Source organism: Alosa sapidissima, chromosome 17, assembly GCF_018492685.1.
Source record: "Alosa sapidissima isolate fAloSap1 chromosome 17, fAloSap1.pri, whole genome shotgun sequence".
Classification (NCBI taxonomy): domain Eukaryota; kingdom Metazoa; phylum Chordata; class Actinopteri; order Clupeiformes; family Clupeidae; genus Alosa; species Alosa sapidissima.
In genome coordinates this window covers 22,152,399-22,168,846 of record NC_055973.1, presented here as the reverse complement: position 1 = coordinate 22,168,846, position 16,448 = coordinate 22,152,399, and the positions used below count along the sequence as shown (strand labels likewise).

Here is a 16,448-nt window from a genome sequence, read left to right as displayed (position 1 = left end):
AAAATGCATCCTGAAAGGTTACACTAAAAACATGAAGTTATATATGTAATTGTGTAGTTTGTGGTAATTTGGAAAGATGTTGAAGTACACTTGATGGTAGCCCTTATTTTCACTGTAGCCAAGACAAATAGTCATGAAATACAGAGAACCAGGCTGAGGGGCAACAGAGGTACAAGTATGAATATGAGGTAATGAGGCGCTCAGGATGGCAGGGAATATAGATGAGGTTAGAGGGAGGACTGGGGGAGCATATTGGGTAGAGCTGTCAACAAATTATTTCAGAAATCAGACTGTGGTCAAATGCAAGTACATCATTGCATCTTTAGAGTGTAAATAAGGACAGACATGAGATTCCAATTGTAATGTATTTTTATTCTACTGCACTAAAATGATGGGAGCCAGAGGCAAGCTCCAGAGGACAGACATGAGATTCCAATTGTAGTGTATTTTTATTCTACTGCACTAAAATGATGGGAGCCAGAGGCAAGCTCCAGAGTACTGCATGGAAAGATGTCAGAAAAGGCCCACGACAGAGCTTCACTCTTCGTCATGCCCCTTCTGTGAGAAAAATGAAGGCAGAAAAAGGAAAATGATTAGGAGTGATATTTGAATGTGTTCTATGGATTAGATTAATAATTTAACATGACCTCAACCTCTGCAGTTAAATCACTTGTAATTAATACTAAGCAGTAAATTGTTGTCTGCTTTTTTAACTGTTTCCTGAACTGCAGACCCTCAGCAAACCGTAGGCTTTAAGTGGGCAGGACTAATGCCATAGACATTTCTCTAAATTTGTTCTATCAATGTAAAATAAACAGTTTAAATTCAGTTTGAAACTTTTGACATTTTGACTGAGTTGCCCCTTCCTCTGTTGGTTGTTGTTTGTTGGGATGAACTTGTTCAATTATACTTTATTATCAGTGTTGATACTTTACTCTAAGGTAGAAAGAATTGAGGTTTGACAGGTCGGATCATAGGGCACACTTTTCCCTAGGTAGATGGCTTGTGTTCGGACTGTGCTTCGGAGTTAAAGAAAGATGTTGATATGAGGGACAGAGGGTGCTTTACATATCCTGTCAGCTGCAGTAAGTCATTTCAGCTTGTTTTTGCTTTTAAGGTAAATTTCAAGTCTTCTGTGCTTACAGGATAGAGGAAAGTGTACTCACCTTGCCACCTGCATCACGGCTCTTGGCTCTCATCTTGTTGACCTGAGACTCAGCTATATCAGCTCTCTCCTCAGCCTCATCCAGCTCATGCTGAATCTTGCGGAACTTGCCCATATTGCTATTGGCCTGCTCCTCCTGAAACATATAATTAGTCACAAAATCAGGTTTTAGACTACTTTATGGTGAAGTATTATGAAGTTAGTGGTGAATTATCTGAGCACTTACAGCCTCCTCTGCTGTTCTCTTGTAGGACTTGACCTTCAGCTGCAGTTTGTCTACCAGATCCTGAAGACGATGCAGATTCTTCTTATCTTCCTCGGTCTAAGGGTAAAGAATTAGGTAAGCCAGCATGTTGAATTAGATGGAGAACATATAAGAGGGTGAAAGTTGTATTTTTATTCTGGATTCTGAATATTTTAGTACCTGGTAAGTGAGCTCCTTGATGCGGCGTTCATATTTACGGATTCCTTTGACAGAATCATTGGCCTTGCGTTGCTCCAGTTCCACCTCAGATTCCAGCTCTCTCACCTGTGTGTACAAGCACATGTAATAGAAAAATCACAATCCAACATGATTTAAAACTAAAGGTAACACTTTCTATGAAGGCCATGGCTAGAATCATTATGCATACTTTCATGACACGATCTAAAGCAATCATTAGTAATAATAACAATTGTTATACTCATTTACAAGCAAGCATGGGACTCATAATGCTTTATGACCAGTTGACCATAATGTATTATAACACATTGTTAAGCCAGATTACATCATTATGGGCCAAGGATCTCTGGTCATTCTGCATAATGCATTTAACAACTTATATGTAGTGATTTCACAAGATGGAATAACAGGCCCTACCTTATATTCATAACCTCCAACAGGAGGTAATATTTTCGGTGTGTTTTGTCTGTCTGTCTATTTCTGTGTCTGTGTGCAGGATTGTGCAAAAACTGCAGGCCCGATTTCCATTAAGTTTGTTGGAGTGGTCCAAGGACAAACCCATAACATTTTGGAGCAGATCTGACTCACGGTCAACTGTACTGATTTAGTTTCGCTTTCGCTACTGTTGGCATTCAAGCCTGGTTTGTCCTCTAGTGTGCAAAGGAAGGAAATGCATTTCTTTACGGACGGTCTCACCGTGGAGTTCATCTTTGGAGTTCATGAAATAGCGTGTGTTCTCATTACGTGGCATTCATATAAAACTGATTGCCTAAAGTGGATGCATTTCTTATGAATATTATTGGAGAGTATTTATGTCAACATATGAAAGCCAACTAAAACTGATCTTGAGTTAGATCAGAACTAGCCTTATCAGAAACTGATGAGTGAGCAGAAGCTTAAGTTACCTTCAATGCTTCAGTCACAGATAAAAGAGCAGTTTCAATAGAATGGGCGCTCTTGAAACCAGACTGCTTAGGGACTAGTAGGAATTTAGCAACTTAGTAAATTAGAAATTAGTAACCCTTGCTTGTATGAAATAAAAATGTACATCTCCAAAACTGAGTGATGAATTAATAACGTGTGTGATCACCGGCAAAATAGTGCATTTAAAAAGAGCAATTATGTAGCATGATCAGAGTTACTTGATCCACAATGATACGATCTGGTATAACCATATTATGAACTTTGTTTGTTGTAATCATGATTGTTTGTAAATGAGGATAACAGTTATGATTACTTACTATACAATTACACATTATATGGTGTTATGAATGTATGCTTAAATCATAGAGATGACCTTCATAGAAAGTGATGCCAAAATACAGTTTGAGAAATGGGAAAAACATAGTACTTACCCTAGACTCCAGTTTCTGGATCTGCTTCTTGCCACCCTTCATAGCGATTTGCTCAGCTTCATCCAGACGGTGCTGCAGGTCCTTGATGGTCTGCTCCATGTTCTTCTTCATGCGCTCCAGGTGAGAACTGGTGTCCTGCTCCTTCTTCAGCTCCTCTGCCATCATGGCAGCATCAGTGATGGCCTTCTTGGCCTTTTCCTCAGCATTCCTGCACTCCTGCACAGCCTCCTCTACTTCATTCTGCAACTGGGATGTATCACCCTCCAGCTTCTTCTTCTGGTTCAGCAGGCTGGTGTTCTATGTAGCAATACAGAAATGTTCAAGATGGTCTGTGTCACATTGTGAAATAATCTGTGTAATATGAATAAATCTGAAAACCACCATGTTTAGGCTTTTACCTGAGAGTGCAGCAGCTGCACCCTCTCACTGACGTCCAGCAGCTCCTGTTCAGCCAGTTTCCGGCCTCTCTCAGTCTGCTCCACCAGGGACCTGAGCTCATCCAGTTCAGCCTGCAGCAGATTGTTGCGTCTCTCTACAATAGCAGTGTTCTCTTTGAGATCATCATTACTACGCAGAGCGTCATCCAGCTGCAGTTGGGCATCCTGTTGTTGACAGAAATGTTAAAATTAATCTTGAATTAGGTTTGTGTTAGTACAGAGCAAACAACTGTGTAATAATATTACAGTGTAGTTCAATTTTGTTGTTTAACCTTCAGATGTCCATGCAGACCCTTGAGCTGCTTCTGGGCCTCAGATGCCTGCCTGTTGGCCTGGCTGAGCTGGATCTCCATCTCATTGAGGTCTCCCTCCATCTTCTTCTTCACCCTGAGAGCCTCATTCCTGCTGCGAGTCTCAGACTCCAGGGAGGTCTGCAGGGTATCCACCACTCTCTGCTGGTTCCTCTTGGCCTGCTCCATCTCCTCATCCTTCTCAGTAAGTTTACGCTCAATGTCAGCTTTGACCTGATTGAACTCCAGCTGAGCTCTGAGGATCTTGCCCTCTTCATGCTCTAAAGTAGCCTGTGGAAATATTTGCATATAGTATATTGCCATACAAAGGAATATTAATAAATGTCCCCACTGGACCTTAAGGGATGTATCTTTTGATATACCTCAGCTTCCTCAAGAGCAGTCTGGATCTCTGCCTTCTCTTGCTCAAGTGTCTTCCTGACCTTCTCAAGTTCATGAATGCTCTTTCCAGTCTCACCAAGTTGTTCAGTGAGATCAGAAATTTCCTCTATTAGGATAGGAAAAATAGGTTCATGTATTTGACTATCAGAAGCTTCAAAGTAAGAAAATGTTCATCATTATCATCATTAAGCTTAAGTAAGGAATGTGTATAACTAAGTAATGTGAGCAGAATACAGTAGGTGTCTTGAACACATCAAAAAGTTGGGTTATTTCATTGCTAGGCTTCCATCCTAGCCTATTTTTGTGGCTGATGTGATGGCCTCTAGTAGTCTTTGCAAGTGTGTTTTATTTGTTTTATGGTCGTCATATGTCAGCACTAACTTTGTTGGGAAAGTAGTTAGGTCTACACAATCCCTCTCGCTCTCAAAATTGGGCACATTTGTATTTGTAGGCCACATTGGAACAGTCTTATCAGCATGAAACTCATTGAACCTATTATTAGAGTTAGAAAACTAAAAGGTGATGGCTAGCAAGACACCAGCATGATAAGTTAAGAATTTCCACAACATTTATTTACAAGATGAAAGTGTAGACTTTATACTGTGAAATTATGTCAAAATGTAAAATTCTACCATTTTAGCAAACATTCTGCATCCCTAAATATCTCAAAACACTTGAAACTTCTGACTGGTCTTGCCGTGAAGGGTAACATCTCAATATTTATACAGATAACTGTCATATAATTTATGTTCAGATGGATGCAGACAAACCTTGAAGGTTTTTGTTCTCCCTTTTCATGGTTTCAAGGTGATCCAGTGATTCCTCATAAGAGTTCTTGAGTTTAAAGAGCTCAGTGCCAAGAGATCTCGCTTCTTTCTGGGAGCTCTCCAGCTCAGTCTGGGACTCCTCATACTTCTGCTTCCACTCTGCCAGGACCTGAGAATATTGGAATAGGTACCATCATTATTATTTACTTACTTTTCCTGGGACTAGAAAGTGTATAGGATGTTAAATACCTAGTACGAATGTGTTTTACTACCTTATCAAAATTTCTTTGCTTCTTGTCCAGGGCAGCAGCAGCCGCGTTGGATCTCTCAACATCTACCATAAGATCTTCAATCTCATTCTGCAGTCTGTGCTTAGTTTTCTCTAGGGAGGAGCATTTGGCATTAACAGCCTCCACAGCTTCCTCTGCATCTTGCAGACGCTGAGCAAGTTTTTTCCTGTGGAAAAATAATTGAAAGTGAGTGATGAATGTACATGCAATGTCTAACCATTGATTTTAAACAATTCATACAGTCAATTCTGGGGGCCTTACTTGGCATCTTCCAGCTCCTCAGTCCTCTGGATGGCATCAGTCTCGTACTTGGTTCTCCACTGAGCCACCTCAGAGTTGGCCTTGGAGAGACTGCGCTGCAGCTCAGCCTTGGCCTCCTGCTCCTCCTCATACTGCTCCCTCAGGAGGTCAGCATCATGGCGAGAAGACTGCACTGCATGGGCTAGTGCATTCTTAGCCTGGGAAACAATACGCACATCTGAAGCCTTGGGGATCTACAGTGGGCCTATTAGACTCTCACATTCAAGTAAAAATCATGGTGTGCAAGCACAAAAAAAATCTTAGGCTAAGTCACTGATGCCAGTAGCTTCTAACGACACCATTATTTGACTAGAAAATACACAAAACTATTGGTGTGAGTAAAACATTGGTTTTCCCAATGCAGCATAAAAACTATATTGCCCATACACCACTTAAACAAAAGCAGTTCCGTATATTATCTTGCTTCAAGTACAGTAGATCACTCACTTTTCTCATTCAGTGTAGCTCAGAAGAAAACACTAAACCAAACCTATAGACCCCTTCACGGTTCACGTCCCAGAAAAGGTGTGTGCATCTTGGGGTCAGAAAGCTTTCCATCCCATTGAATTGTGTGTGTGTGTGTGTGTTTGTGTGTGAAACGTCAAGGAAACGTCAAAAAAATACCTACTTTTTTGCATGTATACACACTGGGCTTGTCAACCAGATAGCCAAATATGTCAGGCTAATGAATCTCTGGCCACTTGCTAACGTCGTCTAACAATTCTTTCATCAGCTCAGGATCAGGCAGACATTAGCTAAGACTAATTTATTAAGGTACGGTTCGTGGCCCTTGGGTAACAATAACAGTGCATATCTTGACAGTTCAACATGCCGGTCTATTAGCTGCACCATTTTTCTGACCCCTTGCTGCTCGCGCACCCAACCTATGCTCTGGATGATTACAAACATTGAAGGGGTCTATATCATTTTATATGACGACATGTTTTTCTAAATACCTTGACTTCCTCCTCCAGTTGTCTTTTAAGGTCTTCTATTTGCTGGCAATAAGACTGTTTGCTTCTAGTTAGCTGAGAGACAAGAGAGTCCTTCTCTTCTAGTAGTCTGGAAAGCTCCCCTATTTAGTTGAAAAGTGAAATCTGTCATTACAGATGGAATATCTACAGTATATTCAAATTTGTTTGTTATGGCTATAACTTGTGTGTACCATTTTCCGTTTGTAGCTTAGCTCTCTGCATATTGAAGTCATTGATGCTTCGCTGGCCTTCTTCAAACTTTGTCCTATATTCAGTCATCTGATCCTCCAAGGTCCTGCACATTTTCTCCAAGTTTGCCTGAGAACAGGAAATTAAGTGGAATAAGAATATATCTAAGATAAGAAGATATCTAATATCTAAAACAATTCTACAAAGTTGTTAAAAGTTATGGTTATGATAGTTTTCAGTCTTTACCTTGGTTTTGGAGACTTGCTCCATGTTGGAGACCACATCGTCCAACTCCAGACGGAGCTCGCTCTTCTCCTTCTCAAGCTTTTGTTTGACTCTCTGAAGGTTGTCAATCTGCTCCCCGAGGTCAGCCACACTGTCTGCATGCTTCTTCCTCAGTGTGGAGGCAGTGGCCTCATGTTGCAGAGTGGACTCTTCGAGGTCTCTGCGCAGCTTCTGGAACTCAGCCTCCCTCTTTTTGTTCATCTCAATCTGGGCAGCAGTGGCACCTCCAGCCTCCTCCAGCCTCTCACTGATCTCCTCCAGCTCTCTGGCCAGGTCTGCCCGCTGCTTCTCCACTTTGGCTCGGGCAGCTCTCTCAGCCTCCAGCTCTTCTTCCAGCTCCTCAATGCGGGCCTTTATCAAGAAGAAATGAGCTCAGATGAAACATCCAACAAGACCATGGTACAATTTGAGTTTTTCAAATCATTGTGTACTCTGTACCTGAAGTTCTTTCAGTTTCTTTTGGAGCTGGGCTCCCATTGCTTGCTCATCCTCTATCTTGCTGTTAAGTTGGCTTGTTTCAAAGTCTTTCCTGTGGAGAAAAGCAGGTTTGAATAAATGTATAGGTTGTTTACAGGAATATTCACTGAGACAATAAAAAAGTTTGAAGAATTGTCTTTTCTGACCCAAAGGCTGTATGCTAACATGGTATTTTTAGTCTTACATGTAATCAGTGCAACATACTTTTTAATCCTTTCCTCTAGCTGCTGTTTATCATTCTCTAGGTCCATCACATTTTCCTGGGACAACTTTAAGTCACCCTCAAGCTTCCTTTTAGCTCTCTCCAGATCCATCCTTAGCTTTTTTTCCTGTTCCAGGGACCCCTCCAGCTGAACGCAAAGGATGATAGATAAAGATAGATTAATATTTCTGACAATGTACTGAATAATCATAAGGTCAATCATCTTGTCGTTCTAACGTACATCATCAACTTGCTGTTCCAGCTTGGTTTTGGCCTTAGTCAGAGTGTTGACTTTGTCCTCCTCACTCTGAAGGTCATCCAAGGTTTGCTGGTGAGCCTCCTGAAGAGCTTTCTTCTCCTTGGTCAGCTTGGCAATGATTTCATCAAGAGCAGCCATCTCCTCAGTCAGGTTTTTCACCTGAAAAGAAAACCCCATAGTCCGAACACTGTCCAACAGGAAAGTATACTTATTATGACAGTATCAGGTCCAAATGGACTGACCTTATTCTCAGTGGCATGCTTCTCCTTCTCCACTTTAGCCAGTGTGAGCTCCAGGTCATCAATGTCCTTCTTGAGTTCAGAGCACTCATCCTCCAACTTCCTCTTCTTTGAAGTCAGCTCTGAATTCATCTCCTCTTCATCTTCCAATCTTTCAGCCAGCTCTTTGGATTTTGCTTCGAGCTGAATCTTGCTTTTGATTAGACCTTCACATCGCTCCTCAGCATCACAAAGATTATCTTGTTCCTGTGAGCAACAGTTTTTTTTACTATGGACTTTTGCACTTTATGTTTACCGTATGTTTATATGAATTATACTCTATTTTACACATTTGAAATGTAAGTTGAAGTCATTTTTGTTATGAAAATAAGGAATACTTATCCTTTTGTTTTGTTTAAACAGAACTTGTGTTTATGAAACTGTGTTTCATACTTACAGTCTGGACTTGAAGTTGCAGGTCATTTTTCTCTTGGAGAATAGAAACCATTTTCTCTTCTAACTCTTTTCTGCGAGCCTCAGATTTTGCATAGGCCTCCTTCAGCTTCAGGAATTCTTCCTTCATGTTTGCCATCTCTTTCTCAGTCTCAGCAGATCTCAAGAGAGGCTTGATCTTGAAGTACATCTTCATCCAGGGCCAATTCTTAACACCCATGAATGCACGGACGTTCCACTGAATGACAAGAAGGGCATCCCTGAAGATTTGAAAGGAAAAAAATAAGAGGAACACAGATGTTATTATTTATTGTCTTTTTACAGAGCATTTGAAAAGATATTTTTTTTTTAATATAAGCTTTTCACCCACAGAGTTTTGTTCAATGGTTAGGAAGGTACATTTAGGTAAAAAAATTAATGTCAAATTGTCAGATTACTTCAGCTGCATCCCTGCTATGAAGAATAGCTGTTGGAAATGTTGAATGCAATGTCTTTCAATGTAAAGAAGTAGACTGTAGCATTGTTTATAAATGTACTGTAAATGATTATTAAAACTATTATTACTTCCTTGCTCTGTGGACATTTTTGTGTAATGACATCCTTCATTCAATCAGTAAATCAATTTACCTGCGTTCAACAATCTTCTGGAATTGAATTCTTGCCAGAAGACCTCTTACTCTTGATTGGATACCAGTGATGATCAGAGCGAGACGGTCGTCTCTCAGCTCCTCAAGGGTTCCCAGGAGACCAGCTTTGAAGAACACCTTTGAATCAACAGTTTATATTTTAGAATTAGAATGTTATTAGGCTTCACAACACAAGCTCAAATATTTCAAGCAGCATTTTAGAGTTTAAGTATACTGCCTGAAAATAATGCAAAGACCTTGCAAACTCTGCCATCTACCCAGTTGGCTATAATAAAAAGTTCTTTAATATGTTCACCTTTTTTAACGGTATTGTTTACATTTCTTTTCCAAAATGGTTTCCAAACTGAACCATCAAACTACATTGTGCTTAACCTGCATGGCTTATGAAAGTGACAGATGTGTTAATCTGTCCTGCACATAAACCATCAATATGAAATTGAATTGATGACACCAAAAGTAGTTACCTTTAAAAAAAAAAAAGATACCTCATTAAGTGTCAGATTGTCACACAGTGTTTGCTTTATCATGGAAGTATTATGGGAACATTATACTATAAAGCACCTTAGTGTGTCCAAATCTATACTGCTCATGGTCAATATCCAGGGATCCAAGTAGTTTTTCTGCCCCTTTCTTGTTGTCAATGAACTGTCCTTCAGGGATAGCAGCAGGATTCAGGATACGGTATCTGAAGAGGTTAAAATAGTCCTGATATAGACATTCTCTTCATATTGTTGTAAGAAAAGTATAATAATTAAGACAAAAAATAGCTGATTTTACCTTTGTTTGAAATCTCCGTACAGGATCCTGTTGGGGAAGCCCTTTCTGCAGATCCTGATGCCTTCCAGCACACCGTTACAGCGCAGCTGGTGCATGACCAGAGGATTCTCCATGGCCCCAGGAGTCTTGGTCTCGTTGGGGATTATGCAGCGCACAAAGTGGGGGTGAGTTGACCTCAAGTTGGTCATCAGCTTGTTCAGGTTCTCCTGTTGTAAGACATTTTGTATTTGAATGATTAGCCATTCAAATAGCATGAGTATCATTTTCACAAATTAAAGAAGAACTAATGAATTAATATAAATTGAATTAAGAAGTACAGGTAATCACTAACCCTGTGCAGTGCAGACACTGTCTGGAAAGAAGATCCTTTCTTCTTCTTCTCCTTGCCCTTTCCACCAGTACTAGCATCAGCTGAAAAAAAGTGTGTTAATTCAAGCTTTTGGTTGAGGTTTTATTAGATTCTATTCACGTGTGGACAGAAATGATTCATTCCATAATTACTGAATGATCTAAACAACTCTGTGTACTCCAGTTTTTTACTTTTGCCATAGCGACTCGGTAATTCATTTTATACTTTTAGTCCTAATTCTAGAGTCTTGCTACTATGTAATAGATAGATTTACCACTATCAGCCCCAGCATATCCAATGAAGAGGGCTGAAAGCATTTTCATTGTGGACTTTTGGTATAAACCGACCACGGTCTCATTGAGAGGGTCCTTGTTCTTCACCAGCCAGTTGCCAATGTTATAATCAACAGTGCCAGCATAGTGGACCAGGGAGAAATGGCCCTCTGGTTTCCCCTTGACAATCCTGGGCTTCTGGAAGTTGTTGGATTTCCCCAAGTGGTTGTCATAAAGCTTGGCTTTAAATGTTGAATCACTGGCCTTGGGGAACATGCACTCCTCTTCAAGGATGGACATGATACCCATGGGCTAGATGAAGAATAGTAAAGGCAGAAAACAATAGGTAATCAAAAATACACAATTCATAGTCATTTTAAAAAAATCTAGTAGAAGATGTAGGCAAATAACAATGTTACCTTTTCAATGAGATCAATACAGGCCTGCAAGTCCATGCCGAAGTCGATGAACGTCCACTCAATGCCCTCCTTCTTGTACTCCTCTTGCTCCAACACAAACATGTGGTGGTTGAAGAACTGCTGCAGCTTCTCATTAGTGAAGTTGATGCACAGTTGCTCAAAGGTGTTGAACTGAAAGAAAAAATCAAGTGATTTAAAAATGTAACCACCATTCATCTAATTTAAAATAGTTGTTAATTTTTCCTTAGAAACTCACATCAAAGATCTCAAATCCAGCAATGTCGAGCACACCAATGAAGTACTGGCGAGGTTGTTTGGTCTCCAAGGTCAGGTTGATTTTGACAACCATCCAGAGGAACATCTTCTCATAAATTGACTTGGACAGGGCTCCAATAGAGTAGTACACCTTAGAAATATGAAGTGTGTAATGAAATCTCACTCAATGCATTGTAGATTGATAAAGAGTAAAACGGTTTGACAAAACATGTATTATATCCACCTGCTGAACATTCTGTCCCTTGGTGACCCACTCGTTTCCTACTTTGACCCTTGGGTGACACAAGGCCTTGATGAGGTCAGCAGAGTTCAGGCCCATCAGATAAGCAGATTTGTCCGCATCTGTTGAAAAAGCACATTGTACAGTAATCTTAGATTTATACTTCTATGGATATAATTTCATAAATTGTTTGACCAAGTTGTCAGGAGATGATATCTTTAAACATTTAATAGCAATAGTTGCACCATGATGTTAATTGAAAACTATATTTTTAAAAATGTTTAAGGCATAGTCATATAATTGTGAAAATACTGTACAAATGCTGTGGTGATTTACATCATAATGAGGCAGTGTTTGGAGTACACACCTTCAGTGCCATCAGCTTCTGCCTGCTCCTCTCTCTGCTTCTGCTTGAACTTCATGTTGCCATAGTGCATGATGGCACCAGTCAGCTTGTAGATGCTGTTCTTCTCCTCTTGAGTAAACCCCAGCACATCAAAGGCATCCTATGGAGTAAATAATAGAAAAAGTGGTCAATTTAACACACATTGCAGATGTGCAAGTTACTGTTTGTTACACACTGATATTTTACAAGAATAGGGAAATGTCATTATTTCTACATATGGAAATAATATAGAAAAATTCTTGTTTGTATTTCCCCAGCTGACTTTTAATAGCCTGGTAATCCAAACTGGTCTGGTCACTCGCGATTGGGAAACCTTTCCCAGACTCGCATTGCGACAGGCATAGACTTTGCGCTAACTTTGAAATCATTGGTCTAGCCTAACCAATCACATTGATCAGGGATTCATAACATTAATTCCTACTTCGCCTAAACTTTACAAACTGACAATAAACAGCATTGGCAGTCAGGAAACAATGTATGTGGGTCACACTCCAAAATCGTTTCTTTTTGATGGTTTTATTTTCACCTCATAGCAGCATGGGTAACAAACATTTTGGCCTTGTGGCCTTCGATCGTTGCTACTACCGTTTACCACAGCTACTTTCGATTTTAAAACTATAGCGTCATCCTCTTTCGCCGCTGATTGGGCAGCTAATCTGCCGACCGATGGAAACTTTAGTGAACTATGGTGTTCCAGACTAGTATCCTTCTAGGAGATCTAGGTGGGCGTGGCCAGGCTAGACTTTTAAGGCCAGCTTTACTCACATCAGTGGCCTGAAGCTCATCACCATCATCAATAGAGGCTACTTGGGTCTCTCCTTGGGAGATGAAAGCGTAGTCATAGGGGTTGTTTGTGATAAGCAGCATCTCTGAAATAGAAGAGTATGATTGTCAGAGGTTTCCTCCTCAGTAAGTGACATTCAATGTCTTAATATTTTGTCTTGCAAAGTTTGGGAAGTCTAACCCAGTAGTTCTGGTTTTCTCTGAGAGAGGATCTGGTAGAAGATGTGGTAATCTCTCTCAGCCTTGAGCTGGAAAGTCACCCGAGACTTCTCTAGTAGATCTGGCAAATGATGACAACACATTTTTGTTATGCAAACAATATTTCAAGAATAATAGGCTTTTATTGTTTGATAAAGTAGATCTGACTCACAAGTCTCAATATCAGCAGAGGCCAGCTTGCCACTTGCATGAAAGTGGATTCTGATAAATTTACCCTGATTAAAAAAAAAAAGAAAATTTATATGCATGATGAATTGTGGCATATCATTCCTTGGATTTAATTTACATTCTTTAAGTTACATTTGTCAATTCAAAATTAAACTTACAAATCTAGAGGAGTTGTCGTTTCTGATGGTCTTCGCATTACCAAAGGCCTCCAGAGCAGGGTTACACTGGATGATTTGATCCTCCAGGGTTCCCTAAAGACAAACACCAGAGTGTTGTATGCCCATCATATGTGCAATGTGGAATCACACACAGCATAACAATGTTTCAGTATAACAACCTTTTTGTCATTTGGATCCTTCTTGCCAGTTCCACCAGCAGCAATGCTGGCAAAGTACTGAATAACTCTCTTGGTGTTCACAGTCTTCCCAGCACCAGATTCTCCACTTAGAAAGAAGAGAGAGGAATTATTTCTTCATATTGTTATTGTCTATCAACACTTTTCTTAGACATAGAACATACTGACATCACTATAGTATACTTACGTGATCAGGAGAGACTGATTCTCCCTGTCTAAAAAAACAAAACATAAACCCTTTTATTAAATATATGTGTACATGATTTTACGAAAAATAGGAAATTACGTTTTAAGTGATATTTCAGTTGACTTATGTTTCTGCTAATCTGTGATTAAAATGGTGGTTTCACAAGCCTTTTTTTTTTTACCTGCCAGCATGTATTGGTAAGCATTGTCAGAGATGGAAAATATGTGAGGAGGAGCTTCACTTCTCTTCTTGCCTCTGTAAGCAAGGACAACATCCTGGTTGTACACTGGCAACCACTTGTAGGGATTGACAGTGACACAGAACAACCCAGAGTAGGTCTGTGAAAAGAGATACAACATAGACCATGATTAGTTTTAATCTCTGACATCTACTGACAACTGACATGTAGGACACACTTGTCACTGTACTCACGTAGATCATCCAGGCTGCGTAACGCTCTTTGAGGTTAAACAGCACAGCAGGCTCATGCAGGAAGGTGAACATTGCCATGTCTTCAATTTTATCGAACTTTGGTGGGTTCTGGGGGTGGATGTCTACATCTTTTACAGTGACAGTCTTTGAGGAGGAGAGAACATGGCTTTGTCATCTCATACTTTGGCTATTGTTTTGCTTTTTGTCACAAGGACATTATTCATTGGTAGTTAAACGTCTTTTTTCACAGCTCTGCAAACATTTAAATTTACATATGAAGATAATTATAGAAGTCCCATAATGCAGATGTCCTGTCATCCATTCCGGCATGGCTTTAAAAAACAACAATCTAACAGTCCAAACGCTGAATGAAGGGAGCATGGGGGATCACTGAGCTGACTGATCAAGGTTTGCGATTAACCCTTAAAGGTGTGGGTTTTTGAACATTCTAACGCAAGATTTCATTCCTCAACAATTCAAGGTTCTCAAATTCTATGTTGAATTCAATGAACCCAGATATTATTTAGAACGTTCATTTTTCAACATTCCCGTCACACCATGGTGTTTAATTAACAGACTTTGCCCATCATTCAAATTAGGACCCTATGATGATCTTTCACCTAAACCTGAACCTAAATGTAAAGTCAATATCTGGAGTCTGGCTATAAAATAGACTCTGAATGAATGAATACAGTGAAAGAGATTTCTTTACCTTCCCAAACTCAGTTTCAACGGTGACTCTCTCCCCGTCTTTGCTTTGGATCGTTCCCTTCACAAATTCAACCTCAGGGTCCACTACAAAGCAGGCCTTCTTGATGTCAAAGGGACGAGTCTGGGCCTCCAGACGCTCCATGTCCGACTTCCTCAGAAAAGGAGCCGCCTGCCCAAACTCTGCCATTAGAGCATCTCCCATGGTTTAGCCTTTGAAAATATTGTTACATATTATCATGTTAGAAGTAAAAGGTAGACAGTTACAATATCCATAAATTACTCTTAACGTAATGGAAGACTGATGTTAAATTACACATCCGATGCAGATACTGAACTCTGAGTTTCAGTGTTGAGTTCAATATACCGTATCATTTCAGTGACATGTTTAGCCAGAGAGTGCAGTGCATCGCTTAATCTCTAATGAAATCTAATGGGAAATAGTGTATTTTAGATAGCGAGATCAAAGTTTAAGTAAGTTATGTATGCTGTATTTCTTCAATTGTATGCTTAGTCAGATCTCAATGCATCTTTCAGCTTCTAATGAAGAGTTTAACATGAAGAACATGTGTAATCTAGACATAAGTTATAAAAACCAACTACAGTACCTTTGATGTTCACCTTCCTTTTGAGTAATTGATATTTTCCTGAAATTAACAAGAAAATAAACAGTTTACCCAGCAAACCCTAAATTGTAATTGTTCAGTCTAAGCACTTAAATGATTAAATAATCACAATGAACTGTTGGATCTTAAAGCTTTAAAAAAAAATTAGGGCAAAATAGAATTTGATTACTTTGGTTTCCTTCATTGTCTTACCTGTGTGTGATGGAATTGTGACCTGGACTGTGAGCAGCCACAACTTATATACAACAAGCAGCTCTCTTATAAGGGTTGCGGCAAAAATAGCCTTTGCACCTCCAGTTTGGTTTAAATGGAAAGGTGGGGGCAACTGGTTTATTCAGTAGTGTTAAAGCTGCAGTATATATGTTTTTTTGCCAAGAAATAAACTGGTTTTGTACCTATACAGCAATGATGATTCAGAAGCAACAGTGAAAGGTTTCGTTTTTTTTCTTGGTATTCTACTTCTGTAGTATTTTTTCTTGTGTTTTCATGCCTTAGGTTTTACAGGGTAGATTTAAAGATATAGTTGATGAGTTTGATTGGGTTCAACATCACTGGGGGAGGAGGTCAATCATTTTTATGGCAAGTCTTCTGTCCATGAAAGGATATACTCACACAGAGCTGGCCTTACTTGAACAGTTACAGATTGGTTAAATATAGCATTTCAAATGACACACTATGTTCACAAAATATCTTGCAACTGGATAGCAAAAAAAATAAATATAAACAACTGCCCACACTCGTATGTTGGATTTAAAGTATAAGTTGGACTGATCAGTCTGTTTTAGTAAAAGGGTGTGTATATTTAGCTATCTGATTTTGATGTAGATAATATTATGAAAGTCAGCAGTAAATGCATCACAAAATAATGGTTTATCTGTCTATGTAAAGCATATCTGCTTACATTTGCCAGTGCTCTATATGGCATATTACTCCATCTGAAATTTCCCAGTTGTTTATGAGTGTCCTCATGAGGTCACAGGTGCCAAAATATGGCCTACAACAAAGACTAACTCGTGTTTTTTATAGCCAAGGTCAGTCAGCTAGCAGCTGATGGCAAAGCATCAGTTTGCCTTCTCCCATTTGGGATATCATTGATTCC

At 39.6% G+C, this 16,448-nt stretch overlaps 2 protein-coding genes across 3 annotated transcripts in view; one reads left to right on the top strand and one right to left on the bottom strand.

Moving 5' to 3' along the window:
* Positions 1 to 16,448, top strand: part of LOC121688279 — a 522,978-nt gene that overhangs the window by 315,796 nt on the left and 190,734 nt on the right. The window lies entirely within an intron of this gene.
* Positions 431 to 15,370, bottom strand: LOC121688267 (myosin-7-like). Its single transcript, XM_042067743.1, has 38 exons — positions 15,332 to 15,370; positions 14,728 to 14,936; positions 14,016 to 14,159; positions 13,765 to 13,921; positions 13,584 to 13,611; positions 13,379 to 13,484; positions 13,200 to 13,292; positions 13,025 to 13,088; positions 12,836 to 12,934; positions 12,637 to 12,740; positions 11,833 to 11,971; positions 11,469 to 11,587; positions 11,226 to 11,375; positions 10,970 to 11,140; positions 10,553 to 10,862; positions 10,261 to 10,340; positions 9,930 to 10,135; positions 9,714 to 9,837; positions 9,133 to 9,269; positions 8,510 to 8,765; positions 8,077 to 8,319; positions 7,817 to 7,993; positions 7,578 to 7,723; positions 7,335 to 7,425; positions 6,858 to 7,247; positions 6,614 to 6,740; positions 6,405 to 6,523; positions 5,410 to 5,606; positions 5,131 to 5,314; positions 4,862 to 5,027; positions 4,073 to 4,197; positions 3,672 to 3,980; positions 3,361 to 3,564; positions 2,963 to 3,259; positions 1,590 to 1,694; positions 1,392 to 1,487; positions 1,167 to 1,301; positions 431 to 558 (listed from the first exon to the last, which is right to left on the bottom strand). Exons 2-38 carry the CDS (start codon positions 14,926 to 14,928, stop codon positions 538 to 540), a joined length of 5,820 nt encoding a protein of 1,939 aa, XP_041923677.1. The 5' UTR covers positions 14,929 to 14,936; positions 15,332 to 15,370; the 3' UTR covers positions 431 to 537.